Source organism: Lepidochelys olivacea (assembly GCF_965140295.1).
Source record: "Lepidochelys olivacea isolate rLepOli2 genome assembly, chromosome: 6".
NCBI classification, from domain to species: Eukaryota; Metazoa; Chordata; order Testudines; family Cheloniidae; genus Lepidochelys; species Lepidochelys olivacea.
The window spans coordinates 56,193,704-56,206,631 of record NC_140416.1 but is presented as its reverse complement, the minus strand read 5'-3'; the positions used below and the strand labels follow the sequence as shown (position 1 = coordinate 56,206,631).

Sequence of the window (12,928 nt, the reverse complement as noted above, 5' to 3'; positions counted from 1 at the left end):
GGCAAATCTGGCCATGTTTCTGGAGCTCTCTGAGGGATTAGATGCCCCTTTCTGTTTACTTTCTTCTGGCAAGTATCCAAGAGAATTTGCCTTCCTCTCTAAGACTGGTCCAGGATCCATAGATTCTAAGGCCGGAAGGGACCATTGTGATCATCTCGTGTGACCTCCTGTATAACACAGGCCGCAGAACTGACAACACCAGGCATTCTCAGCAGGACTCTGTACCAATCGCGGTTACAGGCACTGCCTTCTGGGCCCTAAGTGTTGTCTTTCATGTTGCTCCAGTGGCAGGTGTCTTGGTATTGGAGTTTGATTTGCCCTTAAGGGCTATGTGCTTCAGCTGGTCCATGTCTAGTGATTTGCCAGGCTCAGAAATCAGTTTCTCAAGGACCTCAGCACAGAACTCTGCTGTGGATATTGCATCAGTGCAGAGCATTCACAACAAAGGCATGAACTTGGCCATGCTTGGGCTCTACTCCTGGCTTCTGTTGCACAAACTAGCCTTGCTTGAAAGACAGTTAAATATGGACCATGTGGCTATTAATCTGGAGGGGTGGCCAGGAGAGAGTGCTGTTCCCAACATATAGCGCCTTTTCACACTGCGTACTGAGACCTGGAGTGTCTCTGTATTCTTATCTGAGCCCCCATCATCACAATGCGTGAGAGCATCACAAACATAAACAGATTTATACTCCCAACACCCTGTGAAGTCAGGAAGTATCCCCGTTGTACAGATGAGGAACTGAGGCAGAGAGGCTGAATGACCTGTCCACATGGGGAAGCTGTAATAGTGCCTTATCCACAAGCCCATGACTTTGCAGGCTACTCTTCCATTTTCAATATAAGGGCAGCTGCAATGTACCCATTTATGCTCAGTGGGTGTATGGCAAGCTGTCAAGAAGCTTCTTGGTTAGACGGAGTTTGGGCGCCCATGGGATAATCTGTTTGATGTTGGTCTTGTGGCCTGGCTGTGGCTGTGTACAGTTGTTCCCAATGGTCTCCGCATCACCCTCTCCAGGTCTTGTGTATCTGCTGGGTACCATGTCCTCTCTCAGTGCCTTTTACCCCAGCATGCCACTGTTGTGTTCATGTGATGGTTGATCACTCCCTCATGGCCTGTACCTTGAGCTGTCCCCTATTGCTTCAGTTGTCTCCCTAACTTTTGTACAGGGACCAGTTTGTTTATATTGGTGAACTCCATATTCTCTTGTATTGTCTGGTGAGTTACAATAAAATATCAGTGGAAAGGGAAAATGAGAGTGACAGACTGGAGAGGAAATCTGTTCTCACAGCCTGGACTGCGTGGATGGGGTTGAGGACTGTTGGCCCCTGAGAGGTAATGCTTTCTTGGGTGTTGTGGCCATGCTCACACACATGCGGACCTGCGGCTGCTCTTGGCATCAACAAGCACTTGCCTTAGCGCAGGCAGGCTTTATTTCTGCAAACTTTGGAATTGGCCCTTGTTTATTAGACATGATAACCTGCTCTCTTTTGACTAAAGATCTCAGTTGCTGGGCATTGATTGTAATAAAGGGGCAGTTGGGGTCCAAGATCCCAGTGCAGGGATGTGAAGAGAAGTGGCTGCATGCCCTGTGGGAGGTGAGTTTAAATGTGGAACCGGAGAAGTGATTGTGGTGGTGAATGATACCGGGCAACTCTGCAGTTTGAAATGGGGAAAAGTTTCTGCTTCTTCTCCATGCGACAGCCTTTGTGGCATTGTTGGTGCAACTTAGAACAGTCTGTACTCCCCCTTCTCTCACTGGGCAGGACACGCTGCATTGGCTCACCAGGAAACTGAGGCTCTCGGGACAAGTTTTGCTCTTCATTGTCCTCTAGGGAAGCTGTTCCCACCCCTTCTTGGTATTTGAAAATAAGCCACCCTGATGGAAATAGATGGGGGCTCCTTCATGCAGGTGATATATCTGTTCATGCTGCACTGAAGCTCTGTGTACCCACGTGCTTAGTGAATCAGTACAAAGGAGAAAAGCTCAGAATCAGATAGGGTGCAATTCCCTCTATCCGCTCACTGAACTCTCCCCTCATCTCCCTACTAGGGCTTCATTCATGGGGCCACATTCTCTGTTGGCAGAAGTCCACTGAAATCATAAGAGTTATGTCAGGTGAGAATCTGGCCCAAGATCTGTGAAACCACAGGAGAGGATCAGGGACCATGTCCCTAGGGTGGAGTTCTTCGGGTGTGATGAGAGCTGTTCTTTGCTGGGCTTTGAGTTGGGTAGGGTTGTCCCCATGCTAAGTTTGATAGAATCACACTGGATTTGCCAGGTGATCTCTCCAGAACAGTTTTAGGGTATGTCTACTCAGCAACTAGACACCCATGGCTGGCCCATGTCAGCCGACTCGGGCTGAGACTGTTTCATTGCAGTGTAGACATCTGGGCTTGGGCTGGAGCTCGGGCTGGGACTGGATGAGAGGGTTATGGGCCAGCCATGGGCTTTTCTTGGTTGTGTAGACATACCCTTAGGCTGCATCAGATGATGAAGCCAGTAAACAAGATTGTTCTGCAAAACACTTCGGAGGCTCATGGTACCAATTCCTACTTCTCTAGGATAGGCTCTGGGGAGGAGCGGGAGTAGTGGAGCCTGCCCCTCATCACCTGGCTCTGCTCTGCTCCATCCTGCCCAGAGTCAGCCTGTCCTTTGTGCAGCTTTACCCTCTCCCTTAGGGTGTGGTCTGATTTCACTGTGCATGTAGGAGCAAACTTCAGCCGAAGCAAGAGCAAATATGCCAGGAGAGAAGCACATACCCTGGGCCCGCGCTCTGAAGCTTCTGCGTCTGCGAGGGGAAGGTCTTCCCTCTACTAGGGGTACTTACATCTCTGTAGCAATGCACACAGCCACAGTGCTGCAGGTGCCCAACTCTGAGCAATCTCTGTTTCAGTGTTGCTACCTGAGGCCACTGTGTGGGGAACAGTTCCTGCATGCCTCAGGACATCTGAGTCCCACATCCTGCCCTTTCCTGCTGGCTATGTGGCATATACTCCACACTGGCTCCAGACATCTTTCACATTACTTGCCCTTAGGGCCCTGCGTGCTCTCAGATCACTGCCTTCCCCCACCTATGGACGAGGTGGGCTCTGCTGAGGCAGAGGTCAGGCAAGCTGTATTGGTTACTGTGAAATCCCAGGCTTCTGCCCTGTGGTGGAGGGACAGGGACTCCTGCTGCATTGCACATATGCTGGTGGGAGCCCAGTGTTGTCCCTGAATCTCCCTGTGATCTCTGGCATTTCATTCCCAGGTGATGACAACTATGGACGGAAAGTCATTTTGTTCAGTGCCTGCCGGATGCCACCCTGCCATCAACTTGACCATGTGAAACTGCTGCAGTGAGTACTGCCTTGGAGGCCCACTGCTCCCATGACAGCCTGGATCTGAGACAGTCCCCGAGTCCTAGGGGGCAGATCTACAGGCAGCAGCTGCTCTGGCTGGATATGTGCCCTCTGTTATAATCTCCAACTAGGTGTGGGCTGCACCCCACATCCAGCCAACCCCCGGCCAGGAATTGCCCTCCTGTATGCTCCTCTCCTTCCTCTCCCAGGGCACAAGTGCCTCCGTTTCTGCAGTGTGGCAAAATTTTCCTTATGCCAACTGTGGCCAATAGGGAGCAAGCTTATACACATGCCAGTGCATACTGCGAGCTCAGAAGTTCCTGTGTCTTCCCAGGTATCTTAAGTTCACACTGGACCAGTATGTGGAGAGTGACTACACATTGGTGTATCTGCACCATGGCCTCACCAGTGAGAACAAGCCGTCCCTGAGCTGGCTGCGGGATGCCTACCGGGAATTTGACCGCAAGTGAGTAGGTGTGGCCAATGGGACAGGACTCCTGAGTTCTCTTCTACAGTCTGACTCCCTGTGTGGTCCTCTTTGGAGCTAAAGCATGTCCTAGGCAAGTCCTTTCCCCATTTGTAACATGGGGATCATGATCCCGCCCACATCTCTACCTGCTGGGAGGTGGTGGGGGTGAACTGATGTTTGTCAAATGCTATGAAGATAGAAAGTTCTATAGACAGAGTGAGGGGTACAAACCGCTCTTGTGGAAAGTTCTCCGGGTCAGCAGGGGGCTAGCAAAGGCAAGAGTCAACGCAAGTGTCCAGGCCATTTGGCAGCTCCTCCCCTTATGGGGCAATGCCTCATGAGTGGAGTCGTGGGGTGGCAAAGAGCAGGCGTTGAGGTTGCTGGGTGGTTGAGGGCTAGGAAATGAGGGGAGAGTGGTGTTATAGAAGGCTGGGGAATTGGGTTAACACACGGGGCCCCAGGGAGGGGCACAGTGCACTGAGAGTGTGGAGGGTGGGACTTAGAGCCCCAGGGAGCCATTTGGGCTGCTGCTCAGCCCAGCTCCCCAGCCCAGGCAGAGCTCTCCCTCACTCGGCTTCCTTTGGCAGGTACAAGAAGAACATCAAAGCGCTGTACATCGTGCACCCAACGATGTTCATCAAGACTCTGCTGATTCTCTTCAAGCCTCTGATCAGGTAGGGGGCAGCGGAGGCTGGCTCAAGCTCCCTGGGTGCAGGGGGATGTGCAGCATTCCTCAGCAGGCCAGGAGGGGAGCACAGGCTCCTAGCTCCTCCTGTGCTGGCACTGGTGACTCCTCCTGCATTAACCTCTCGGGGGATATGCCTCCCATTATTTCTGAAAGATCCAGGCAAAACAAGAGCCCCTCTGCTGGGGCCTGGGGAGCTCAGCCCCTGCAAAGGCCACATGTCCCAGGCGTTAGCACCAGGACAGAAGGGGAGGAGGAGAATGAAACCCAGAGGGGCACTGAGTTCAGCGTGTCACCAGTGAAACCGCCAGCCTCCTGGGCCAAAAATGAAAAGAGGAGCGGACTCTGGCCTGCTGCAGAGCCCAGGGAGGGGCAGTGCTGTGCTGTGCAGAGCCCATCTTTGCCAGGCTTTGAGCCAGGCTGTGGAGGAGCCTTAGCAGTGCCTCACGGAATATGGGGGTTGAGAGAGAGCTGCGTGGTGTGGTGCCCCTACTGCTGAACCTCTGCTGCCTCCAGCACTGCCAAGGCCCCTCAGTTCTGCCCCGCAGGCCCCATGATCTTCCAGCTCTTGCTCCCCCAGACAGCTCTGCTAACAGCCCCTCATTCCTGCTGCTCTTGCCCTGGGCTTCCCCCAGTTCTGCTGATGTTAGTCCCTCCGGATCCCTCATGGGGCTGCTTGTCCTCTGTTTTGCAGTTTCAAGTTTGGACGGAAGATTTTTTATGCAAACTTCCTGAGCGAGCTGGAGGAGCATGTGAAGCTGGAGCAGCTGGGGATCCCAAGCCAGGTGCTAAAGTGAGAGCATGCGGCCTGCCTGCCTGCTTACCCATGGCTCCGGGAGAGGAGGGAAGATGCAGGGTGGGGAAACAGTGGCAAGGGGGAAGGAAGCAATGGGGAGGGGCCTTGTTTTGCTCCGAAGTGATGGTTCATCCGAGGTAGCAGTGCCAGGGTGCCTCAGAGAGGGGGCTCTTCCTAGCTCCCCTTCCTGCCTGTCTTCAGCGTCAATGCCTGGCTCAGGCTCACTTGGCCCCTTTGCTGCCTCTGTCTCTTCTGCCTCTTGGTCTCCTCTCAGGCAAGTGACTTTACCCCCAGGCATCTTTCTGCTGTCCCTCCCTGTCTGCTGCTGCCTGTACATCCACTTTGCTCAAAAGCTCAGTGGAGCCTTCTCACTTCAGCTTTCCTCTGTGGTCTCCCAAAGGTGCTTCAACTGCACCTCCAGCCTGTTCAGATCCCTGTGGCTCTACCTCTCTCCCATGCACACGCACACCCCATCAACCCTTGTCTTCCAGCAAACTTGCCCTGACTTCCTAGGTGCACGGTCCTTTGCCCCGTCTTTTCCCTATTCATCCCAGCAAGCTCCTCTCTTTGTACAGACCCCCGCCTCCCCCCTTGCTCCCTCTTCTCCGCTGGAGACTGAGCCCTTTGGTCTTGCTGCCCCAGCACTCCTGAGCTGCCTGTCCTTGGGGTCAGCAAGTACTAGGCTAGAGCTGTCTTTGGGGCAGTTCCCAGTGGATCAGCAAGAGGGGCTGGGTTGGTTGCATCCACAAAGCAGTAGGGTGGGTGCCGGGTGTGAGGTGGTAGGCACTGGTTGGTGGTCCCTGTGTGAGATGGGCTGGTTCCCTACCAATCTGTCTCTCTCACTACAGATATGACGAGTACCTGAAATCACTGCAGAAACCCTCTCAAGTGCCCCAGAAGCTGACCCCACCGCGCCCACCCCTGCCAAACCAGCAGTTTGGGGTCTCTCTGCAGCAGTGAGTATCTTAGAGTTGCGTAGCTTTGGCTGCTGGGCCAGCTAATGCCAGAGCCCTGTGTATAATGCAATATAGTGCAGTTGCAGAAATGGCCTTGAAATTGCTGCAGAATCTGAGTTGTCATTTAGAAAAACTCAATTCTCTAGCCCAGATCCTGAGCTACCCTCTGCCCACCTCAAATTGTGGCTTGCCTGATTGCTGGGCTGGTTCTTGGTGTAAACTAGAGGCGCTGCAGGGCTTCTCTAACATGCTAACAGCCCACAAGGGGTTGTTTCAGTAACTGAGGATTCACTGGAGTGCCAGGACACCCCAGCTACATGCCTGTGTGCGTGGGGCTAGGAGTGGGAAGGGCTGGAGTACAAGCCATGATGGCACTTTTCTGCCATATGAGGATTCCTTGAGTGGGAGGATTCCTCAAGGGGCCGGCTAAAATGGCATTAGGCCTGTGTTGTTTTGCTGGAGCAGGGCAGAGGACCTGACCCTCAACTTTTTCCATAGCTTCAATGCTGTTTTAATAGAGGGTTTCTCAGGGACACATCCCCTCCCATTCACCCTTGCCTCTGCTTCCCCACACTTTCCTGGTCACATCACATCCCTGAGGCAGCTTCAGAATTGCTGACATGGGAAAGTGACGTCAGCAAAGTATTATTTAATGTATTTTTAGCTTTTAATGCAATTTGGCCAGTGGAAATGAGGAGAAACCAGCTCCATGTGCTCAGGCAGTTGTCCCTGAGGCAGTTTGGGAAGTGATTTTCTAGCCCTTCTGGCTGCAGTGAAAGCCTTCCAAACGTGAGCTCAGTGTAACCAGCACAGTGACTGCTGGCTGAGCTTGCAGGCGTCCTGAACCGATCTCTCAGAGAGAGGTGACTTGGCCCATTCTTTGCAATGGGGGTTTGACTCCGAAGCCAAATGATGGTGATGTACATGTCCACATTAGATATTACATTACTGATCATCTGAACTGAACCATCTGGCATTTGTCATTGCGGGATGTAATGGCAGATGTTGGAGAGTAATACACAGCAGCTAGCTGCTGTCTAGGTGGATTCCTGTCCTTCGCTCCCCTACATTTAAACTCCCCTCTGCTCTTGCCTAAAGCGAAGAAAGAAAAAGGAGTTGCATCCCACAGAGCCACCTCAGTTGTTTCCTGGCCCCTTCCCAGCAACCAAAGCCTCCAGCTTGGGCCCCTGACGCTGGCTGTAATGCAGTCGCTGCTCCTCAACACAGACCAGCAGTAGGAGGCAGCGTAACATATGTGTATTGTAGTATCAAAAACATGTGGGATGCTGCCCTGGTTGGACTGGGATGGGGAGAGGGAGGGGGAGCAGGCTGAGGGGCAAAGAGTGGGACAGGACTAGGTGGGGAGAGGGATCCCGCAGAGGTCCCTGCTACGTACATATGTCAGATGTGATGAGCTGCATGCGGGCAAGAGGTAACTGGCAACCTCTAACCTTCTGTTCTTCCCACAGCCTAAGGGAAAAGAGCTCTGATCAGGCCCCCATCCCACTGGTGGTCAGGGAAACCATTGCCTATCTGCGGGAGCATGGTGAGTGCGTAAATGAAACCCTCAACCCAATTCAATACCATGCCGGTGCCTTCTCCCCTTCCTAATGCCAATCAGATCTTTATGAAACAGAAGGAAAATGACCACAGAACAATATGGAGCCCAAATATGATTGATGGAGCCAAGAAGAGAGATCCTGCCATGCCCTCCTTCCTGCACAGTGTCTGGGTCTGACATTCCCCTCTGGTGTTATCTGGACTGGTGATCTGCTAGGTCACTCCAGTCCTTGACTCTGGGAGCCAGCCTTACCCTGCTCTGCTGTGAGAACCCCCACTCCTGGGCTGTTCGTGCACAGCCTCCGGCATGTAAGCTGCTCCTTGGATTGTATAACCGAATGACGCTAGCCAATATCTCCGGTCCCAGACACAACCCTAGGAACCTCTGTCTTGCAGTTTCTAGTTATGCCCGCTGGACACTACAAGCTTATATGAGTTCGTCAATTTAACCAAGAAATTGATACGTACCAGGCTTGTTATCCCAAGGGGAGCCTCTGACACACTTCAAACCAAAGGCACTGCTTCAGGTAGAATAAACAAACAGATTTATTAACTATAAAGATAGATTTTAAGTTATTATTAGTCAAAGCATAACAAGTCGGATTTGGTCAAATGAAATAAAAGCAAAACGCATTTTAAGCTGATCTTAACACTTTCAGTGCCCTTACAAATTTAGATGCTTCTCACCACAGGCTGGCTGGTTGCTCTTCAGCCAGGCTTTCCCCTTTGATCAGCACTTCAGTCCCTCGGTGCGGTGTCTGTAGATTAGGGGTGGGCAAACTTTTTGGCCTGAGAGCCTCATTGGGTTTCTGAAATTGTATGGAGGGCCGGTTAGGGCAGGCTGTGCCTCCCCAAACAGCCAGGCATGGCACGGCACGGCCCCCGCCCCCATCTGACCCTCCCTGCTTCTCACCCCCTGACAGCCCCCCGGTGACTCTGGACCCCCTGCCCCATCCAACCATCCCTTCTCCCTGACTGGCCCCGGACCCACCACCCCTAACTACCCCCGCCACCCCATCCAACCCCCCCCACCTTTCTGACTGCCCCCCCCAGGAGCCCTGCCCCATCCAACCACCCCTTCTCCCTTACCGGCCCCAGACCCACCGCCCCATCCAACATCCCCTCTCCTTCCTGACTGCCCCCCTGGGACACCCTGCCCCATCCACCCCACCCTGCTCCCTGTCCCCTGACTGTCCCCGGAACCCCTGCCCCTGACTGTCCCCCCCGGGACCCCTGCTCCCATTCAATCCCCATGTTCCCCGCCCTCCAACAGCCCCAACCCCTATCCGCACCCCTGGCCCCTGATCACCACCCGAACTCCCCTGCCCTTTATCCAACCCCCGCTCCCTGCCCCCTTACCGGTGGCTGGCGGTGTGGCTGCACCAGGTCAGGCAGCCGCGCCGCGCAGCACAGAGCACCAGGTCAGGCCGGGCTCTGCAGCTGCGCTGCCCTAGGAGCTCACTGCTCTGCCGCCCAGAGCATGTGCCAGCAGTGCAGTGAGCTGAGGCTGTGTGGGGAGAGGGAATAGCTGGGGAGGGGAGGAGAGGAGAGGGGGCTAGCCTCCCGGGCCGGGCAGGACGGTCCCGTGGGCCGGATGTGACCCGCAGGCCGTAGTTTGCTCACCTCTGCTGTAGATGTAGGTGGAAGAGAGAGAGAGCATGGCAAATATGTCTCCCTTTTATCATGCCCTTTCTTTCCTCTTGGCATTACCCGCCCAGCCTCCCCCTCAATTTCGGAGTTAGGTGAACATTATCTCATCACGGTTCCAAACTGACCAAAGGAAGGGGGGGACTCCCTTGAGAGTCTAACAGATTATTTTGTTGCTGCCTAGGCCAGCGTCCTTTGTTCCTGTGAGGCTGGGCTGGGTTTGTCCCATACCTGCCCTGACGTGGTGTGAACTGCCTCTCTGTTCTTGGAGAGTTTTTGCCTGGGCTTGCTTTAAGCCATGAGGTTACATTTTCAGCCCCATAATTATATACATGAAATTATACCCTTACTGTAACAATTACTATAACATCACTGGAACAACCATGCTCAGTGCATCATGAGCCTTCTGAAGACACCTGACACGACAAACTTTGCATCGGATACCATGCAATCATTTTACAAGGATGAACATGGGGGTGGTGAGTGTTCCACCGAGGTACAGAGCACAGTGGGCATGGGCAGTGCTCTCTCCACAGTTGTGTGCAGAGGTTTCCTGTGCACATGGGAGAAGCTGGTGCTTTGACAGCCTTGCTGTGTGCTGTGGCTCGCCGGGAAGGGTCAGAGAGCTCCGGTGTGACAGGCCTGGTCTGAGCTCTCCCTTTCCTTCTGCTCGCTCGCTCTCCCCAGCTCTGACCAAAGAGGGGATTTTCCGGAGATCAGCTTCCACACAGATTGTCAAAGAGGTCCAACAAAAATACAACATGGGTAAGTGTCCCTCCTCAGGAGAACCTTGCGCCGTGACCCCTCCACCTCACCCAACACCCACCTCCAAGTTAGAGTTCTCTGGTCCTCACCAGTCCTGACCCTCAGACTCTGCTCCTCTGCACTGTTCCTGTTCTGGGGCTCTGCTCTCATCATGCTTCTTGCTCTGCACCCAGTGCTGGGGAATATGAGCTCCATCTAGAACTACACAGGAGTGTGTGGATGAGTACCTCTTTAGCTCTAGGCTGGGATCAACTCATTCCACTGTGATCTGAAAGCCTATTTGAATGCTGCTCTCCATCCTGCTGGCCAAGGGGGACTGAACTTTGCCTGTAATCTGCCAGAGGATTTGTGTTTGAGCAGTACAAAATGCGCACCCCCCATTCCTGTTTCAGGAGAGGCTCGTCTCCCTCTCTCCACCTGCTCCCTGAGGAGCCCCTTCTGTTTCCCAGGGCTGGGCATGCTACCTTCCCATTGCTGCCCTGGAGAATGAGACCAAGACCAGAATAGACTCCTGTTTGGGGGGATGAGCCTTGGGGACATTGGACTGGAATTGGCAGAGCTGTTGCTTCTGTCTTGTGGGCAAGTAAGTTGCCTCCATCTCAAGTGAGTCTGGCCTCATGCTTGTCCCCAGGGAGCTTTTGCTCCAGAGCTGGACTTTGACCCTGTGCTCTGCTCTATTGATCTGGAGGGAGTTCTGCCCCTTGCCCCTCTCCGTTAGGCAGTGTGCTCATGCTCTGATAGATGGGCTTCTGAGCCTGTGTCTCCTCTCTGTCCTCAGGGATACCGATGGATTTCCAGCAATATGAGGACATTCACCTTGCTGCTGTGATCCTCAAGACATTCCTGCGGGAGCTGCCAGAGCCCCTGCTGACCTTTAGCCTCTACAACCACGTTGTCAACTTCCAGAGTGAGTTGGGGGCAAGAGGGTACAACCAATCGAAGTCTAAACTCCCTGAGGGCAGGGATCTCCTCCAGGCTACCTCAGACATACAGCTATGCTCTCTGATCCTAGCTTGTGGCTCTGGTGCCTTTCCAAGGAATCCAGGCGGTATGGATGGGCCCCCATTGCCAAGGGAGTATGCATGGGATGGGGAGGAGAGGGAGTCCTGCCTGGGGTACCCATGCATTGTGAGCTGGGCTCCTATCAGAGGAGTCTCCCAGTGTGAGTCAGGGTCACCCTGTTGCCTGGTGGGAGCTGGAGGTTCTCCCCCTTCACTGGCTGGTGCGAGCTAGGGTCTTGCTCACCTACTCACGTGCCGCATGTTTCCCTTTCAGATGTGGAGGAGTCGAATCGTGTGGATGTTGTTCGCAAAACCCTCCAGACCCTGCCCGAGGAAAACTACCAAGTGCTCTGTTTCCTGATGGCCTTCCTGGCAGAGGTTTGCTGCTCCACTTGGTGCTAAGGCGGTCTCCTCTTAGTTCACTGCACCTGGGCCAAGCTCCATTACTGCCCATTCACCTCCCTCCCCAACACACGCTGCCCAGCTGAGAGAGAGCGCGGCTTCGGCTAGGAAACCAAGCTTCTTTATCCCTCCGTCCCCCTTCCCCAAGGGTTGGAACCGACTCTAACGTGTCAGGCTCAGGTAGTTCCTCCCATTGGGGCTGGGGGTCGGGGGCAAAGGGCAGGACAGCAGCTGAGACGGGGTGAAACTCCTGTTGGTGCACGTTGTAACAAGGCTGGTTCTGGTGGGACCCAACGGAGAGTGCCAGTTCAGGACAAATTGCTTCAAGCAGGGCAGTTACAGCCCAAGGCTGGGGTTTCTATGCACATCAAGGCAAACCAAACCAGCCAAACAGAGCAGACTTTGGTCTCACCCCACTGGCTAACCACAAGTCACACAAGCAATTCCCTTAGACACTCCAGTTTCCCAGTATCACCACCAGTGCCACTCATTATGGGGATGAATGGTTATGAAAACCAATACCCCAGTAAAAGAAAAAGGGTTCTCTCGATCCCAAAGGACCAAGCCCCAGACCCAGGTCAATATACAAATCAGATCTTACCCACAAATCATGCTGTTGCCAATCCTTTAGAATCTAAAATCTAAAGGTTTATTCATAAAAGGAAAAAGATATAGATGAGAGCTAGAACTGGTTAAATGGAATCAATTACATAGAATAATGGCAAAGTTCTTGGTTCAGGCTTGCAGCAGCGATGGAATAAACTGCGGGTTCAAATCAAATCTCTGGAGTACATCCACAGCTGGGATGGGTCTTTCAGTCCTTTGTTCAGAGCTTCAGTGTAGCCAAGTCCCTCCAGAGGTATGACGCAGGATTGAAGACCAGATGGAGGAGTTGCAGCAGCTTTTTATAGTCTCTTGCCATGTGGTCTTTCTTTGTTCCAAAGACAAGCTGTCCATCACATGGCCTGGAAAAACCTCAGAGTTCTGTCCATAGGCAGGTCCCTGCATAACTTGCTCTGTCCCAAGGTATGTCTGCCGTCTCTCAGTGGGTCAGTTGTATGGCTGATGGCCCTTAATGGGCCATCAAGCAGGCTAGGCAGAGCTGACACCAACTTGTCTGAGGCGTCACCCGAAAGCATAGCATAAGTTTGAAATACAGACCATATAGAGCCAATATTCATAACGTCAACTATAAAAATGATACACATCTACAGATAGCATAATCATAACCAGCAAACCATAACCTTGTCTTAAACACCTCATTTGACCCCCCGATTTGGTGCCACTACAGGACCTTGGTT

The 12,928-nt window shown here is 53.2% G+C and overlaps 1 protein-coding gene across 4 annotated transcripts in view; it reads left to right on the top strand.

The window, feature by feature from the left end:
* ARHGAP1 (Rho GTPase activating protein 1) overlaps window positions 1-12,928 on the top strand; it is a 48,531-nt gene that overhangs the window by 30,580 nt on the left and 5,023 nt on the right. For all 4 annotated transcript variants that reach the window (XM_084629879.1, XM_084629881.1, XM_084629882.1 and 1 more), the window contains exons 4-12: window positions 3,256-3,343; window positions 3,681-3,812; window positions 4,403-4,489; window positions 5,195-5,293; window positions 6,145-6,252; window positions 7,722-7,798; window positions 10,147-10,224; window positions 11,003-11,131; window positions 11,500-11,603. In XM_084629879.1, the coding sequence (XP_084486005.1) occupies window positions 3,256-3,343; window positions 3,681-3,812; window positions 4,403-4,489; window positions 5,195-5,293; window positions 6,145-6,252; window positions 7,722-7,798; window positions 10,147-10,224; window positions 11,003-11,131; window positions 11,500-11,603 (902 nt within the window). The remainder of the gene's footprint in view (window positions 1-3,255; window positions 3,344-3,680; window positions 3,813-4,402; window positions 4,490-5,194; window positions 5,294-6,144; window positions 6,253-7,721; window positions 7,799-10,146; window positions 10,225-11,002; window positions 11,132-11,499; window positions 11,604-12,928) is intronic.